This window comes from Hylaeus anthracinus, unplaced genomic scaffold, assembly GCF_026225885.1.
Source record: "Hylaeus anthracinus isolate JK02 unplaced genomic scaffold, UHH_iyHylAnth1.0_haploid 4, whole genome shotgun sequence".
Classification (NCBI taxonomy): domain Eukaryota; kingdom Metazoa; phylum Arthropoda; class Insecta; order Hymenoptera; family Colletidae; genus Hylaeus; species Hylaeus anthracinus.
In genome coordinates this window covers 5,626,228-5,642,986 of record NW_026535289.1, presented here as the reverse complement: position 1 = coordinate 5,642,986, position 16,759 = coordinate 5,626,228, and the positions used below count along the sequence as shown (strand labels likewise).

At 33.3% G+C, this 16,759-nt stretch overlaps 6 protein-coding genes across 7 annotated transcripts in view; 2 read left to right on the top strand and 4 right to left on the bottom strand.

Moving 5' to 3' along the window:
- The first annotated feature begins 1,084 nt into the window (after positions 1-1,084).
- LOC128895054 (uncharacterized protein C1orf112-like) overlaps positions 1,085-16,759 on the top strand; it is a 40,488-nt gene continuing 24,813 nt past the window's right edge. Inside the window, exon 1 of the mRNA XM_054157280.1 lies at positions 1,085-1,349. The gene's annotated coding sequence lies outside the window, so the exon portion shown is untranslated. The remainder of the gene's footprint in view (positions 1,350-16,759) is intronic.
- On the bottom strand, positions 1,448-4,120 carry LOC128895061 (gamma-soluble NSF attachment protein-like). Its single transcript, XM_054157294.1, has 8 exons — positions 3,872-4,120; positions 3,636-3,703; positions 3,481-3,565; positions 3,348-3,365; positions 3,074-3,281; positions 2,753-3,001; positions 2,446-2,688; positions 1,448-2,291 (listed from the first exon to the last, which is right to left on the bottom strand). The coding sequence occupies exons 1-8, from the start codon at positions 3,919-3,921 to the stop codon at positions 2,154-2,156; spliced, it is 1,059 nt and encodes a 352-aa protein (XP_054013269.1). The 5' UTR covers positions 3,922-4,120; the 3' UTR covers positions 1,448-2,153.
- On the top strand, positions 5,115-6,158 carry LOC128895066 (DNA polymerase epsilon subunit 3). The gene is made up of 2 exons (XM_054157303.1): positions 5,115-5,469; positions 5,598-6,158. The coding sequence occupies exon 2, from the start codon at positions 5,619-5,621 to the stop codon at positions 6,006-6,008; it is 390 nt and encodes a 129-aa protein (XP_054013278.1). The 5' UTR covers positions 5,115-5,469; positions 5,598-5,618; the 3' UTR covers positions 6,009-6,158.
- Positions 6,291-10,814, bottom strand: LOC128895056 (E3 ubiquitin-protein ligase LRSAM1-like). Of its 2 annotated transcripts, XM_054157285.1 has the most exons (13): positions 10,530-10,814; positions 9,938-10,180; positions 9,440-9,853; positions 9,331-9,360; positions 8,950-9,051; positions 8,767-8,875; positions 8,504-8,665; positions 8,326-8,425; positions 7,993-8,236; positions 7,782-7,907; positions 7,511-7,705; positions 7,234-7,437; positions 6,291-7,146 (listed from the first exon to the last, which is right to left on the bottom strand). In XM_054157285.1, exons 1-13 carry the CDS (start codon positions 10,605-10,607, stop codon positions 7,021-7,023), a joined length of 2,133 nt encoding a protein of 710 aa, XP_054013260.1. In that variant the 5' UTR covers positions 10,608-10,814; the 3' UTR covers positions 6,291-7,020. The 2 variants fall into 2 exon arrangements, with proteins under 2 accessions (XP_054013260.1, XP_054013261.1); XM_054157286.1 differs by lacking the exon at positions 9,331-9,360.
- Positions 11,023-12,292, bottom strand: LOC128895064 (lysophospholipase-like protein 1). Its single transcript, XM_054157301.1, has 4 exons — positions 12,003-12,292; positions 11,787-11,911; positions 11,452-11,712; positions 11,023-11,385 (listed from the first exon to the last, which is right to left on the bottom strand). The coding sequence occupies exons 1-4, from the start codon at positions 12,088-12,090 to the stop codon at positions 11,164-11,166; spliced, it is 696 nt and encodes a 231-aa protein (XP_054013276.1). The 5' UTR covers positions 12,091-12,292; the 3' UTR covers positions 11,023-11,163.
- LOC128895050 (titin homolog) overlaps positions 12,552-16,759 on the bottom strand; it is a 12,325-nt gene continuing 8,117 nt past the window's right edge. The window contains exons 6-9 of the mRNA XM_054157272.1: positions 15,627-15,951; positions 13,834-13,957; positions 13,562-13,716; positions 12,552-13,288 (exon numbers count right to left, since the gene is read on the bottom strand). Of these exons, the coding sequence (XP_054013247.1) occupies positions 13,228-13,288; positions 13,562-13,716; positions 13,834-13,957; positions 15,627-15,951 (665 nt within the window). The 3' untranslated portion in view covers positions 12,552-13,227. The remainder of the gene's footprint in view (positions 13,289-13,561; positions 13,717-13,833; positions 13,958-15,626; positions 15,952-16,759) is intronic.

Sequence of the window (16,759 nt, the reverse complement as noted above, 5' to 3'; positions counted from 1 at the left end):
GGGAACGGCGGGAATGGAGGGAAATTCACTTAATTTAAACTACTTTTTGTATTTGTCTAGACAATAATCGAAATACTAACAAAATTTAAGCAACAATAACTGAAATGTCATTCCTAATTATGTTCTATATAGAACTCTGGGCAATACAGGGTGTCCCAAAAATGTTGTAACACATTGAAAGGAGTGGTTCGGGAGGTGATTTGAAACAACCTTTTTCTTAACGAAAATGTTGTCCGAGGCTTCGTTGAGGAAATATTAACAGAAAAAATTGACCAATCAGAGCGCACGGATACCGTTGGAGCGACCATGGTAGCGAAGGCTACGAGCTAGGCGGCCGCGTCAATGTCCTTCGATGCACGTCGAGTCACTTGTTCGCCTACAAGCGCGGCCGCTTAGCTCGTAGCCTTCGCTACTGCGGCCGCTCGAACGGTATACGCGCGCTCTGATTGGTCGGGGTTTTCTGTTAATATCTCCTCAACGAAGCCTCGAACAACATTTTCGCTAAGGAAAAAGTTGTTTCAAATCACCTCCCGAACCACTCCTTTCAAGGTGTTACAACATTATTGGGACACCCTGTATACGATGTTTCTATTATGGAAGAATATCGAGTAACGTCCATACTTTTAGAGTCAGTAGTTGATCAATGCAAAGAGTATTATATATTATATATCCAAAGAGTATCTAATACTCTTTGGATCAATGTTAGATGCCTGAAGAATATTTCCATGTAGATTTCCCTTCTAATTGTCGTCGCAATTTCATGTATTCATCTTTAGACTCGTAATTTGCCCCTCTATTACTATTGTCATCGAATGAACCTGCGCAACGGGAGGATAATTGACGCGCTAATTTTTTGAAAATATCTTAACGAATACTCCTAAAAATGATAACTTCATTTTCGAATGTGTATTTCACTTAACTTTCGTCCGTAACATTCACTAATTAAATCCAACGTTTTATATCAGTAGTAGCTCGTGTAAATGTAACTTTTTTGCTGGATAAAGTGAATAAATCGTATATATCTTTAAATTACATAGGATTAATATAACAAGTAGAAAAACAAAGAACAAACAGACTTTAAATATAATTTAAACATTTTATTTCATATGTGTAGTGATTTTATATAAATAATTATAATTGAATTCGACTCCACGTTTGTATCCTTTGTAGTTATTGCTATAAACTACTATGCAATTTCGTGGCAATCTTTTAAAAACGTGAAAGTGAAAGAGTTTGTTTACTGTATAGTTGTGCATAACGTGAAAATATTATGTGAACAATTTTTCTACTACCCCTTGAGGATTTGTTGTAGGAGTAAGCCTTGCACGTGATCTAATACTTAAAAGTGGGTGAGTCAGAAATTTTGTTATGATTGTATATATTTACTTTTAATGTCCATAACCTCTTTTCTGATCTACTCGTATAAATGAATCTACACGTTTGCCTATAAGTTTGCAATAACAGTTTATTTTGTTACATATATATTTATACACATTATATTTTATTGACATGAAATTAGATTATTAAAATATCTGTGTTTCATACATATGCTTTATTGACATGGGGCTTTGCAATCATAGACTTTTACTGCAGGTGTTCTACGAGTATCAGAAAATATAACATTTACAAAGCTGATGTAACATTTTAAAAATCATATAAATCAGAGGGGTTACTCATTAAATAAATAAATAAATAAATATTAATATCAAACCATTTAAATTTTCAAAATTGATCTTGCGAACTCTATTAAACATAAATGCATATACATTACACATTTACTTCCTGTCATAGCACTTTGTTCATTTGGAGTATACACAAAGAACTATGTTTAAAATATTTTATACAACTGCAGTTTTAAACGAATTTAAAGTTTCCTGACAAGTATCACATTTGTGAACATACTTTAAAGAATAAAATATTATTTGCATAACTTTTCTTGAGAATTCCAACATCTCTTTACCAAGCTGATAAGAGTGCACTGAATTATTTGACAAGTTGAAATTTACAATTATATATATAAGCATGCCTGCAAAGAATATTTTTTAGGCATTAAATACATATCTTACGGTTAACATGATACAATACCTCTCATAAAATAAAGTTCGTACATGTCTCGAGACATAAGTTATGCCACTTGTAATGAATATAGTTGTTTAACATAACCCTTCTTCATAGTCATCTTCCTCTTTTACTTCATTCTGTGGGGATGCTGCTGGTGGTTCTTCCTCTTTTTCACCTGTACCTTCTGATGTATTCTGAGTGGGTTCTTCAACTGCTTTGTTGCTTGTACTCTAAAATATAATTTCCCTTATTGCAAATTATAATGAATTTAATTTTGGAGTTGTTTATCTTTTGTTGCTCATAAAAGGATAATTTTAAGCAACAAGAATAAATGGAGGAAAATCAATTAATAAATAAAACTAGGTTAATGCACTCGTTACATACTTGTGCTTTGCTTGTACTTTCATCGACTGACTTTGCTGCATTGGGAGATGTATATGATTCAGCTGCATTTGCTCTTATTCCTGGTGGTTGTACAGCATATTCTTGTTGTGGTAGAGGTATAAGTCTAGCAAGTTTAGCATATTCAACATCCATATGTTTAATAAAAGCATTATTTAAAGCTGCTTTAGCTGCATCTGCATCCTCGTTATCATAAGCTTGTAGTAACATTTCTAATGTTTGAATCTACGGGTGAATGTGTTAAATTTTTTGAGGGAAATTTTCAATTTTCAAAAAATGTACTTTATACCTCAGGTGCTTCACAGTAATTTCCCCATTCTTTGAAAGCTTTCTCAGCTGCCACTTGATCACCTCGAGCTAACTGTACTAATACCAATGCCACTGTTAATCTTCCCACAGAAGGTGCATGATCTATCTGTTGATGCATTCCAATTTCTCTGCGAATAGCATCAGCTGCTTCATCATACATTTGTAGTTTTACTAATAATCTTGCGACTTTGCTCATATATTCTGCTGCTTGACGTGGACTATCTTCACCCTTTATTAGAAAATACACAGTGTATAGTTCTTAATTTAATTTTTGTTACCACAAAAATAAATGATATCCAACCATAACAATATTAGCAGCACGTTTAAATAATTCTAATGCCTCTTGGGGTTGAGTAGCCTCCATCATCTTTCCTGCTTTGTCAAGTACAGATGCACCTGACTCAGGTGATCCATGCATCTGGTACAGAGAACACGAACTGTGTGCCAACTTTGGCACATCTGCAAGGTTTCCCATTTCTTTGCAAATCAACACTGCCTGTTCGATGCTCCTAAAATTTTTAACATAATAATACCTCTTCCAAAGGAAAATATAATTCAATTCATAAAAAACTTACTTTCCTGCGTGAAACCATCTTTTTTATAATTAAAGTTAAAGAATAATTATATTTCTGACACATTTTGGAAAGATTAAAATCGTAACATTTCTAAATATTATAGATATATACGAATTTATTTTAAAAAGGATACGATCTATTCTCTTTATAACAATCAGAAGCTTTCATCAAACAGTTCCTACACTGTTGATAGTTCTTTGCTATTCTAAAGCAGGTTGCTATAAAGAATGCAGTACAATATATTAAATATAAAACATGACAAATGCAATATGTTTACATATATTTTACCTGCACTCGTATATTCGTCAGCCGCGACTTCGAAATCGGGTCTCCATTTTAACAGTGATGTTTTTAAGCTATAACAGATATTCTCCTTATTTGCGTGATCACATTAATCAATAGCAATTACGTCATATTTATTTCGGGAAAAATAGATTTTATCGGTTCCACATAAAAAGTTGCCGAAATGCGAATTTATTGTTGACACAGTTTTGCTGTGAAGTGTCATTTTGCAGTGACAGTACCTTTTCTCAGCTTGCCGTATATGAGCGTTTCCTTCTTCGATTTTTGACATTTTCCTCCGAATGGTGCTTTAGTTTGATCTTAAATTTCAGTAATCGCAACAATGAAGCTGTCAGCTTAGAAATCAATTTAATTGTGAATGGCACTCAACAGACCACCGTGCAGACGACAAGTTCTTTGCGTTCTACGGTGAAGCAAATGTTTGTAAGACGTGATTTTGACATTCATATATACGTCGCATTACATAGTATGGGAGAAAGGGTTTGGGGGCTCTGCCGTCTTATCGTTTCATATCACTCCGAACATTACCAACGTGATTGACACACATTTTAGTGAGAGCAGCGAGAAATATTTAAAATTATTCACTAACAATTTATACTTAAAATTGCAATTTTAGTCTTATTAAAACACTCCTTAAAACGTTTTATGCCAGCAATAATAAAACTGTAAAAGAACTGGGATCTAAACGATTTAAAAGTTTAAAACAGTTGAAGCTTCTCGTCCATTATCCATCATTTGTAATATTGCTAAAACTAATCAAGAAACCAAATTACATTGAATTGGTAATATTAGAAGTTAAATAGTTTGAAGAAATGTTTATACAGGATGTCCCAAAAATGTTGTAACACCTTGAAAGGGGTGGTTCGGGAGGTGATTTGAAACAACTTTTTCCTTTGGAAAAATGTCGAATGGGGCTTCGGTAAGGAGATATTAACAGAAAACCCCGACCAATCAGAGCGCGCGTATACCGTTGGAGCGGCCGCAGTAGCGAAGGCTACGAGCTAAGCGGCCGCGCTCGTAGGCGAACAAGTGACTCGACGTGCATTGAAGGACATTGACACGGCCGCTTAGCTCGTAGCCTTCCCTACCACGGCCGCTCCAACGGTATACGCGCACTCTGATTGGTCAGTATTTTCTGTTAATATCTCCTCAACGAAACCTCGGACAACATTTTTGCTAAGGAAAAAATTGTTTCAAATCACCTCCCGAACCTCTCCTTTCAAGGTGTTACAACATTTTTGGGACACCCTGTAAATAATTTTTGTACATTTGTTTTCGTATATTACCGAAAGGAACAACGTACAAAAGTACGAAACCATTCAACTTAAATTACAATTTTCAGATCATACATACATTTCTTAAAAAGCTGTTTTAAAATGTGTATATTGAACGAAAATAATAATTCAGTCTGCTAAGTCTTTCGTTCTTGTGTTATTTGGCGGGAAGGTAAAGTTCTAGAAATATTGGAATAGATGTCTCTGCAATGAAAGTTTTTGTATCGCACGTTACATCTTCCATCAGTCTCGTCGCTGTTATAAACAGATATTTAAATATTGATATTATTTAACGAAATTTAGTGATACATACATACAAATATTGAAGCATATTTCGTGGTTTCATTACATTTCCTTGAGTGTTGTATGATATGCCTCTTATTTCACTTTCTTCTCTATTTGTTTCAAGTACATGTATAATTGAATGCGTTGGCGGGAAATAAGAAGGAAGAGTGTTTACAAGAAGTTGTTAGATCTATTTTGACTCATTGTCAGTTTTAGTTCTGTTCATTTAATTGATTACAAATCAAGGTTTTCAAAGAACCGTAAGTATAATAATTTTAATTTTCTATAATTGGTTGCGTCTTCCATGCACATCGAATCATAACCTTTGAACATAACAATGTAACTAATATTATTCTAATAAATTACGATGAATATTACGTTTCTATAGAATAAATAATTGAAAGAACCGATGGCAGAACGGCTGGAAGACCTCAACTTACCAAATGCGGTTGTATCAAGAATTATAAAGGAAGCATTGCCGGAAGGAGTCACAATTGCTAAAGATGCCAGAACCGCTGTAGCAAAGGCTGCATCTATTTTTATACTGTATTTAACATCCTCTGCAAATGTGATTGCTAAAAAGGCAAACCATAAAACGATAAGCGGCCAAGATGTTATACAAGCGATGAATGACATAGAATTCGATCAGTTCATTGATCCATTGCAAGAGTCGTTAGAAAATTACCGTAAAACTCAAAAGGAAAAGAAAAATGCGACATCAAAGAAAAAGCAACAGAAGAAAGATGGGGATGATGTAGTAGAAGACGAAGATGGAGGAAGGGAAGTTATGGCCTTTTGATACATCTTAAACATACATATGTGTAAAAATAAGTATAAAGATTCATACTATTTTACATGCTTAGTATATAAGACTAGAAGTTTGTCACATTCTATTTATTATTACTAAATGCAAAGCAAAATATATTAGTACAAAAATAATTAAAGCATTCAAAATAATTTCCCTTAACTCCTATTATTTTTTTTAAACAAACATGGTGATCGGTAATGGTTTTTTTTATACAAATTCTTTTGTTTACGATCTTTTTATTTTAACAATTTTTGCTCAAACAGTATACACAAATCAATAAAATTTCAATGCTTTATTAATGGATAGTTTTAATATACTGATTTACATAAAATTTTTTTTTTATAAAAATTCACTTCTATCATTTATAAAAGCTTGCTTATAATTCTGGCTTTTGCATTATTAACTCTCAACCACTTTTCAACGGATTAAAATGTTTTTTATCTTCACAGTATTTATAAGGCTATTACACATACAGATATGTTGGTGACCATTTAATATAAAAAATCATATTGTGTAACCGAATGTTAATAAATGCAATTCATTCTATTATTATATCCTCAAATATTTGGTATATGCATTGTAGATAATATAAAAAAAAAGTAGGTAATATTAATCTATTTTAACTATAATTATAACGTATATTGGTATAAAGAACTGTCTTTATGGCACTGAACAGTAACAGATTAGGATTCAAACATGCATGTACCTAACTGAGACTCACTGTTCTGTAAAAGAATATTTTAAATTGGAATCGCAAAATTGTCAACCAAAAATAAAATATAATACTACTATTTATAACTAAAAAGACACTTTTGCTCGTCAAGTATAAATCTCGTACGTTGTATGTAACGTCGTATAGCTGCAAAAGTCTAAAATGTATGCATATCGTAACTTACTTTCTGATATATCAATTTTTAAACAATAATCGCATATTATGAAAATATCAAAGCGTTAGGGATAAATAGACTAGGTGGAATTATTTACAAGAAGCATTATTCAAATTTCAAGGCTTTACAACGTGAATTTTGCGATCTATACCACTTCTACACATTGGACAACCCGAATTAACCATATTTGCACAACCTGAACAGCAACAAAGGTGTCCACATGGTAGAAAAATTACTTCACACTATAAGAAACATAGAATTTTATAAAAATTATATGACCGCTAATTTAATTATAACAATTTCCAAATAGAATAAGAGATTATGCTTACTTGTAAATCAAGGCAAATTACACATTCGGCAGTATTGATACTCTGAATAGCGTTACATTCTTGGTAATCAGAACTTGTGGATGCTTCTTCGGGGGGTGCAGAAGGTGTAATAGGTGGTCTGTATTCATTGAGTTTCACTTCTGCCAAGTAATTTTCAACTGCCAGTTTTATAGCAGCACGATCGCTTTGACAATGTATTCCCATCTACGGTATTAAAATTATTACGAAGTAGTAAATATCTATTATGCGCGTTAAGCGAAACATATTGTTTACGTACATTCTGCAATTGTTCATCGCTAAGATCTGGAAGTAATGATGGTAGAGAAGCTAAAAATGGCAAACAATGTAATGCCCCTGCTATCGCCACGTGTCGTACTAGCATAGGTTCTAGCATTTCTAATAAACCCTGAGGACGAGCTTCCATCAAACACTGATATTGCATCAACCAAAACTGACTTCTTCTTCTAGAATTCTTTAGGAATAAACATACAGCTTTATAATGGTTATCATTGTGAAAATAGCAAAATGAAGATTACAGCTATACTTACGCTAATACAACGTTGTTGTTCTATACTATTGATTGTATCCAGAAGCTGATCTCTTCTAGTTTTCTGTTGTTCCAACAAGTTTACCAGAATAGCACTTAAAGTCACTCTCTTTTCAGCAATTTCATTCTACGTGTTTAAAATAATAACACAATTTTATAACAAAATAAGATACTGCCTATAAGAAAATTTAATAATTATAAATAGTACATACAAGTTGTTGGTTAATTTCTAGTTTCCTTCTCTCCAGTTCAATAGTTGTAAGTGCAGCTAACTGAGATTGTACCAAATTCACTTGTTGTACAATACTCCAACAACGTGCGTCGCTACGTTCTAATAATGCTGCCACCGCAGCTTTTTGTAAAACTTCATCTTGTCTTAATGCATCAATTAAAATTTGCCTGTTCTTCTCCTGATTTTGTACTATTTGTGCTAAATGATCATTATTTATTACTTCTCTGAAATATTTGCGAGGATTTCGATGTGTTATATTAGTTGTATATTTTACTTTCTATTATGTCTAATATTATTACAATGTCTTACTAACAGTGTGAGCAAAGATTGCGCGGCATAGTCTCTATATTTGCTATGTTCTTCCAATTTCCGGGTTCTATAAAGCTCTTCTTCCAATAACTTTTCCATTGAAACTATAAACACATACACGAGTAGATAATAATTGAAATATAAATAAGTGATATACATTGCTTTAAATACTCGATACTTACGAAGTGTATCTTTCGTACGAAACATAAATTGTTCAGAGTGACAAGAGGATAATATTTGCATTTCTTCTTGTTTTTCTCGTTCAAGTAATTCAGCTTGGCTTTGTCTTTCTTCCTCGCTGTTTCTTAAAAATTCTTTGATAACATTATCGGCTTCTTTTTCAGCTGAAAATAAAAATAAAAAGTTAAAAATAATTACACTAAAACAGGATCTTAATTCATTTATTAGTAGTTTTTTTTTGTATAGATGAATGTTTTCTTTATACCATTGTAAATGTAAGAAAGTAAACGTGCTCTATTAGAATCTCTTTCTTGTTGCACTTTTTCTAATTCTTGTTCTAATTGTGTTTGCTGTAAAGCAAGATCCTTCAGAAGCTAGAAAAAGTAACGATAAATTTTATTTTATCTTATATAAAAATAAAAAAATACATAACAGTAATTTTAAATACCTTTTTCTTATGCTCTTTCAGCATTGAATGAATTCCGATTTCATACTCCTGTTGTTGTTTGATATTTTTTTCTACCTCCAATAACGCGCTTTGCCGATGTTCCTATAAAGTGAAACTAATCATTAGAATACAATTTTTGTACTGTATATATTGTAAATTTTTTATTTCATAAAATATTACACAAATGGTTATATTCAAATAACTCATGCAAAATTAATGATTACTTAAAATTACCATAACTATCTGTGTACATATAATAAATTAATTTAATTTTAAACATATAATAAATAATCAAAACAAAATTAAATGTAATAAGAAATAATATTAAATACACAGCAACATGTTTAGAAGCATACTAAAATAAAAGAAGCATCCACATGCCTTCATTTTTGCTAGCTTCTGTAATGCTGCCTAAAAACAAAAACGAAAACATTTAAGACACACTGTGCAAATGCAACATCAAAATTTATGGTCCTCTAAAGCGTGGTACCTGCACGTCATTATTTTTATTAAGATATACTGCTTGCATGTCCTCAGAACTTATGTCTCTTGATAAATTTGTTTCTGAAACAGATTCTTCTGGTGAAAATTCAATGCCACTCTCTTTGGCTAAAAATGCTACAATTACTATAGTGCCTCCGTTTAAAATATCTTGAGGCGGATAAGACAGGTGTAACCCATCAATGTCCAACTGTGCTAATTGTTGCACATAACCCAAAGATTTAGGTAGTTTTTGAAGCGATTTATTTTGACTAATGTTTAATGTTGTTAGTTGTTTTAACTTTCCCATTGTTTCTGGCAATTGTTTCAAATTATTTTTTGCAATATTTAAGGTGGTTAATTTACTTAAGTGTACTATTTCATTTGGCAGTTTCCTTATATTGTTGTCTTGCAAATAAAGCTCCTAAAGTATATGAAATAATATATTATAATTGCTTAATTTATTATATAACTTCAGTAGAAAATTTGACAATTGAAGTATACATACTTTGAGCGAGACAAGATACATTATGTCCGAGGGTAAATTGGTAAATTCGTTTCCATGTATATCTAATACAACAAGTAATGACAAATCGCTTAAGGCACCTCCACCAGAAAGTGAAGTCAGCTTGTTATTGTACATCCATAGCACCTTTTTCCTAAATACTTTGCATAATGAATAAATACCAGAGGGTACTTGTTTTAAAGCACATTCTGACACGTCAAATATTGGTTCTGGATTTTCTCTCGCCTGTGTGGTGAAAAATAACATTCATATATACTGTCAATAGTAATAATACATAAAAAAGCTCTATTATTAAAACATTATACAACATTAGAATTTGTTTACAAAGGAAATTGTGTTTATTAGAATTAACATTTCGATGTCAATGGATTAATTAAATCGACATTGAACAGACGAAAAAAGGATGTTACACGTATGACAGCTGGTAAATTGTTCATAATATTTACAAATAAAGGATAGTATACGAATGTTATTACGTAGAGATGATAGAGTACAAAGCTGACGAAATAAGGTTATTGATAATATGAGGGCGAGGTACATAGATGATTAACTTTCCGTTCATTAAGAAACGTACCAGATATAACTTGTGCTCAAGCCGTGCTTTATAATCGACGTTAACTTTGTTCCCATGCTTTCTTGGTAGAGACATCATTAATCGTGTATGTCATGACAGTAGGGAAATACACAAATACAAGTCATTTTGACGTTTTATCCGAAATCACAGACACGTGATTTCGTTTACTTCGCGGGATGCTAACCACGGGCAACGATTCGTCAGTGGTCTCCTCAATGGCGCTTGTTTTATTTTCCTATCCCTGTGCATAGAATGGAAACAGTTGTCACCGTACTTTTTCTACCCCTTCTTCGCCACTCTTCGTAATTTTAGTAGTTTCAATATTTCTCCTCTAAATTTATTTAAAATTGATTTAACGCACTTTATTCGAGGAACATTTCGGAATTTTATTTACAAATACAGGTACAAGAAAGTATTTCACTTATATTTAATAAGCTTATATTATAAATACATAATTGAATTATATAAATGTATATTCAGCAATAGACAGGAAGAATACAACCAGACAAATTTATTTGGTCAGTTAAAATGTTTGCAGTAACATTTCATGTGTAAAAGTACAATATTTAAATTGTAGTTAAAAAAGGCACATGTAATTTCACGTTTCTATTCATGAGATAAACTTAGTACAAGCTTATGTCTCTGGCAAAATTGATAACACCCATTTTTTTAAGGATTCTATCTCAGGCCTACTTAATTCGTGACCCACATGATCTAAGGGTATAAATTGGCCACTGACTCCAAGTTCCTTTAGATTATTATAAGTCTTTTCTCCCCATCTCAGTGGTACTAAATCATCTGCAGTACCATGAAATTGCAAAAGAGGTGGTGTTGTTCCTGGTTTTTCTTTTAAAGACTGCAATGAGAACCATATTATCAACAAGAAAAAATATACATAAAAGAAAGTTTGTCTTGTATGTACCTGATATACTAATGAATCTTTGTTAAGAAAGCTAGACATAGCAAAGCACCCAGCTATAGAAGGTCTGTATCTGTATGCCAAATATAAGGATAGTGCACCTCCCATAGAAAAACCACCAATAATTATTCTATTATAGGGAATCCCATTAGAAACCTCTTTATCAATCAGTTCTGATATATTTTGACACATTGAATTTATAGATTCTACTTCTTCAGAAACATTAATGGCTATACTCTTGCGATTGAACCATACATTGCTAGGCTGAAATAAAAATTAATGGCATGAATTATTACTGATCTTTGAGTTATAAATAATCTTGCATGTTCCCGCATTACCATTCCAAAATTTGGTGTATAAGGTTGAGATGGTGCAGAAGGATAAATAATCTTTATATGTGGAAATTTTAACTCCTCTTTGTTTAAAAAATCGATCCATCGTTTCAAGTCGGGTCCAGAAGATCCTACAATTGAAACATATGGAATAATTAAACAAGGAATAAATTAAACATAATATTCCAAAACATATGTAAACATATAATAATGGTGCTTTACCTGAACCATGAAAAATAAATAAAACAGCGCTAAGCGCTGAGGTTGCATTTACAGTAGTCATTTTCAATATTTTAGCAATTTCCGTCATAGTTTATCATTCATCATTGTTATATAAAAGTAGCAAGAAACTGCAAGTTAATCGTGTGTAACACTGATTGACAGTGACCGACATGCTAAAATTTGCATAGCAGTGTTGGTGGTACCCACTGCCACTGATACGCTAGATATCAGTGTGATCAACTAGCGCCGCGTGGAGAAAATTCACTCAACTAAAAATGTGGTTCCATTCCCCCGCATCTACGCTTGAACCCCCTGCTAATTAATAATTCTAATTATTTGATAATTGCCTAATTAAAATAATACAATAATTCTTTTCGGAAACCTATCGTTTCGTTCGAGTACAAATGATTATAAAGAATGATCAGAACAATCTATTTCTTGTTAAAATCCTAATATAAAATAATTGTACAATTAATCATCGTAAGATAAAATATCTTCAAAATCTTGTCTTTTGGATTCTAGCACGGATACAGTCCCAAATAACAGACGTTACTAACAACAGTTTATGCGTTTTATTGAACTATACATTGCCATACAAAGGAACAAGTCGTAAACATCATATAAAACGAAGAATACATGAGAGCACGACAGCAATCGATATTAATTTTCATTTAAAACATACGAGACGCTGATCAGACCTCATGTATTTCAATTTGTGCAATAATTAACAGCAGCGATATTTTTTTTCCTCGCCCATCTATGAACATTGTTCTATAAATCTCATTTTATCATTTACGATTAGTTATCTATAGTTGTTCCATAAATCTCATTTTATCATTTACGATTAATTATCTATAGTACCGCGGTGTGTTCGTTTACGTTTATAAATGGTCTAAAAAATAGGCAGTTATGTACGTATGTTCTAAAACTTGGTAGAACTAATTCGGATATTCCGTTCGCTAAAAGGTAAAGTCTTTTCGTGAATCCTACACGACTCGTATCTAGAATCTGAGCATACAATACTGAGCTATGGGCTTTACTACAAGCTCGGATCGTTATTCGAATTAGAGCACTTCCGGTCACTTGAACGCAGTTCAATGTTTACGCGCGCGTATTCTTACGATTCAGAGTGTTTGAATTAATTTAGGTGATAGTTGAGATTCGTTACAAAAGTACAATCGAGGATTTGCAGGATAGAAAATTTGTCAACCATTCTGCATTTTCATTAGGAGTCCTGAAAGAGTTCCCTCTGTCGTAAACGATATTCTGTTGGTGTAAGCATGCCTCTGAAAAATAAAAGTATTCATTAAATGTAAATATGTGGTATGTAAATACGATTGTGGTATGAGTACATATAAATAGAATATATAAAATATATAGAGTATATAAAGTATATAAAATATCTATACATTTAATGTATTTTTGTACCAAATGTCTAATTTCAATAAAAAATGATCGATTAAAAGAATATTCAAATAAAAGAATGTCAGGTGAAAATTAAAATGCTTCTGCTAAATCACTTATATAACGTAGACAAATATCGTTATTCGTATTCGAACCTTAAAACAGTGTCGAAGGAAACGCAAACGCCCTTGTCACACATTTTTCTATAAAGATGCCAACATTCTTTTTCTTTATTTGTTTGAAATTGTGGTTCCATGGGCTGTGCATTTTGAACAGGTTCTTTCGAAGTTGTCGCAAATGTCTGTTTCGCCTGAGAATTTTCAAAATTGTTTCAGAACAATTTAGCTCGTTATAAAAGTAATATATGCTTGAATTAATTGTATACGAGTCCTTACATCATACATCAACATGCAAATATTTATCTTACGTTTGCTGCAGAATTACTCGCAGGCGTTTTAGCGAGTTGCATGGGGGTTTCTATTTTTTGCTGGGCGACATTGGGCGATTCTTGTACTTTTATTTTCGGTGACATTGTTTGTTTCTCCATTCCGCTGCAACGAAGTTAAAAATAATACAATTTTGTCCCTGGCCATAACCATTTTATTTATACCTACACAGTTTAGTTAATCATAACTAAAAAATAAATAACTCATTAATACTCATTATAATGATATTATTAGTATAATTACTTATTGTATTAATAAATAATATTAGTATATCAATTTTCAAATTCTTTGCTATTATCCAAAATGATAATTACTAAATATATAACTACGTTTTTTGTTTTATAGAAACATTGCCTAGAGCAAAGCTTGATAAATTTACGTTCATTAATTTCTTCTCAAAATAAAAATTCTCTCTCACTTTTAATAACAACAATAAAATAAAAGTGCACAATTTTCATCAATATCGTTGAATGGTAAACGAATGTAGAAAACGAGTTTCTTATTCTTTAGCCGTTTCGATGGTCCTTGAATAATAGGAAGCGTATTACGAGAACTATTAATATATCTCGTTCACGATCGTACCATCCTCCCTGTTTCCATCATCGTAGTCACCTTGTCGTTCCAATTCTTTCTCTTACGTCGATATCCTATAAATTATCGAGCAGTCGAATCGCTTAAAGTAAGTTCTCTTATCATGGAAGCTATTGTTAAGAAGACACGATGATGGAAAGATGACGTCCAAGTGTACGAGTACTTTGTTATTATACTCTTTTGCGCGACACGGACTATATAGATCCATATGGATCTATATAATCTCTTTGACTCCAACTCGTTACAGAGTTGTATAGGTACTGAACTTTATACTATAAACTGAGTTGTATACTCGTGGTTGACTGCAAGGATAATTATAAGCATACGCAGGACCTCCCAGAGATCGCGAAGGAGGCTTGGGTTCTTTTGGAGACCCCCACTGCTATTTATGAGGCCCTCTACTATATTATTATTAGAAATTCTTTTTTCGTGTAGTAAGTTTCTTTGTACAACGAGCTTTTATTCCTTTATACATGTATATGTATGTAGGTATACAGGGTGTCCCAAAAGTCGGAGAGGAGCCGGAAATGGGGGGTAGCTGAGACGATTCTGAACAACAATTTTCTTTGCAAAAATGTCGGATGGGGCTTCGTTAAGGAGATATTAAGCGAAAACCCCGACCAATCAGAGCGCGCGTAGACCGTTCAAGCGGCCGCGGTAGCGAAGGCTACGCGCTAGGCGGCAGCGTCAATGTCCTTCGATGCACGCCGAGTCATTTGTTCGCGTACAAACGCGGCCGCTTAGCACATAGCCTTCGCTACCTCGGCAGCTCCAACGGTATCCGCGCGCTCTGATTGGTCAGTGTTTTCTGTTAATATCTCCTCAACGAAGCCTCGGACAACATTTTCGCTAAGGAAAAAGTTGTTTCAAATCACCTCCCGAACCACCCCTTTCAAGGACCTCCAACATTTTTGGGACACCCTGAATGTAGGTATATATATGTATATTTTATGATGGCTCCTCCATTTTCCAATATTTTTCCATACACGTATCCAATATATTTCAAACTATACACCATCATGCATTCAAATCCTAACTATCTATATCACATACTTCTTACATTAAAAATTCCCCGAAATTAATTTGTCTTAAGAATCGGACCTATGATATCATTAGTGTTCGTGATAAATCGACCAAACCCATCGGTGGGAAAAAATAAGACACTCTTAGACGTTCTACTCACGGTCGTGACGGGATGCTACGGGTTTTCAAAAGCTTCCGTTTCTTGTCGTGTAGATCACCGATAGGCACAGCCAGGCATCTCTTTTCGCGGTCGGTCAGCGGGACGTCGTGATTCTCCTCGGCATCGTGAATCAATGCCAGGATAGGAAGGGCTAAACCGGGTATGTCCGTTCTCCAAGGTAGCGTTTCATCGCTCGACAGGGTACCTCCGTTTCCACGGTGGTTAACGATCGCGAGCCGTGCCTGTGTCGTTTTCTTCTCCTCCTTCGGCGAGGGTTGTTGCTCTTTTGGCGGATCCTCGTCGAGGGAGTGCCTCTGAAAGGACACTATGCGGGGATTTCCTTTTTATTAACTCAGATTAGGCTGAATATTGCTTGGCTAGATTTTAAAAATATTTTTTCAGGAGTAATTTCAGTGAAGAAAAGAATTTGTCAAGTGACATCAATCTAAAGGGATGTTAGGCTGATATACTTAACCCTTTGCACTCGAGGCCTTTTTTCTAGTATCGAGAGTACCTGATACTAAGCTATCGAGATTTCTAGTACCTAATTCTAAGCTATGGAGATTTGAGAATTAGATCATCTTTACCTCACCGACAATCATATTATTGACACTTCGAGTTCCAAAGAAATTAAACCTAAAGAAACATTGCTGATGCTGCGTGAAAACTAATGGTGACTGAGAGTCACCTCTCGAGTGCAAAGGGTTAATATACAAAACATAACACTATATTTAAAATAATATTGCTTTGCTATTTTTTCACGAGTAATTTAAATGGAAGAAAGAGTTACAACTGCGCAACATCAGCCTAGAAGGACGTTAGCCTGATGTTTCTAATATAAAATAAAAATTAATAGTACATTTAAAAAAAAAAAAAACATACACTTGTAGTCTTTATAACAAATTGTCTGTTGAAGCTTCGTGGTTTAATATTAAATTCTACCGTGCATCGTAACACGAATTTTTCATATTATTATCACTGTTATTGTATCATAATCCTAAAGCGTATAATATTTTGTAGCATTTTACGATATTTCAGTTCGAAAAGGAATGTTTCAAAGACAAATTAAAATGGGTACTCAATGTTGCGAGAGTGAGGTTTCTGGACTACTCGCTCTGGGAACCTCACTCTCT

Excerpts from the sequence above, each read along its gene's own strand:
- LOC128895061 (XM_054157294.1), bottom strand. The coding sequence starts at position 3,921 with ATGTCAAAAATCGAAGAAGGAAACGCTCATATACGGCAAGCTGAGAAA. Across the intron at positions 3,566-3,635 it reads TGACGAATATACGAGTGCAG|CAACCTGCTTTAGAATAGCA; the intron begins GTAAAATATATG and ends CATTCTTTATAG. Across the intron at positions 3,002-3,073 it reads GTGCTGCTAATATTGTTATG|GGTGAAGATAGTCCACGTCA; the intron begins GTTGGATATCAT and ends TTTCTAATAAAG.
- LOC128895066 (XM_054157303.1), top strand. The coding sequence starts at position 5,619 with ATGGCAGAACGGCTGGAAGACCTCAACTTACCAAATGCGGTTGTATCA.
- LOC128895056 (XM_054157285.1), bottom strand. The coding sequence starts at position 10,607 with ATGATGTCTCTACCAAGAAAGCATGGGAACAAAGTTAACGTCGATTAT. Across the intron at positions 8,426-8,503 it reads TCGTACGAAAGATACACTTC|TTTCAATGGAAAAGTTATTG; the intron begins GTAAGTATCGAG and ends ATGTGTTTATAG. Across the intron at positions 7,706-7,781 it reads AACAACAACGTTGTATTAGC|AATTCTAGAAGAAGAAGTCA; the intron begins GTAAGTATAGCT and ends TTATTCCTAAAG.
- LOC128895064 (XM_054157301.1), bottom strand. The coding sequence starts at position 12,090 with ATGACGGAAATTGCTAAAATATTGAAAATGACTACTGTAAATGCAACC. Across the intron at positions 11,912-12,002 it reads ATTTATTTTTCATGGTTCAG|GATCTTCTGGACCCGACTTG; the intron begins GTAAAGCACCAT and ends TTTCAATTGTAG. Across the intron at positions 11,386-11,451 it reads AAGATTCATTAGTATATCAG|TCTTTAAAAGAAAAACCAGG; the intron begins GTACATACAAGA and ends TTCTCATTGCAG.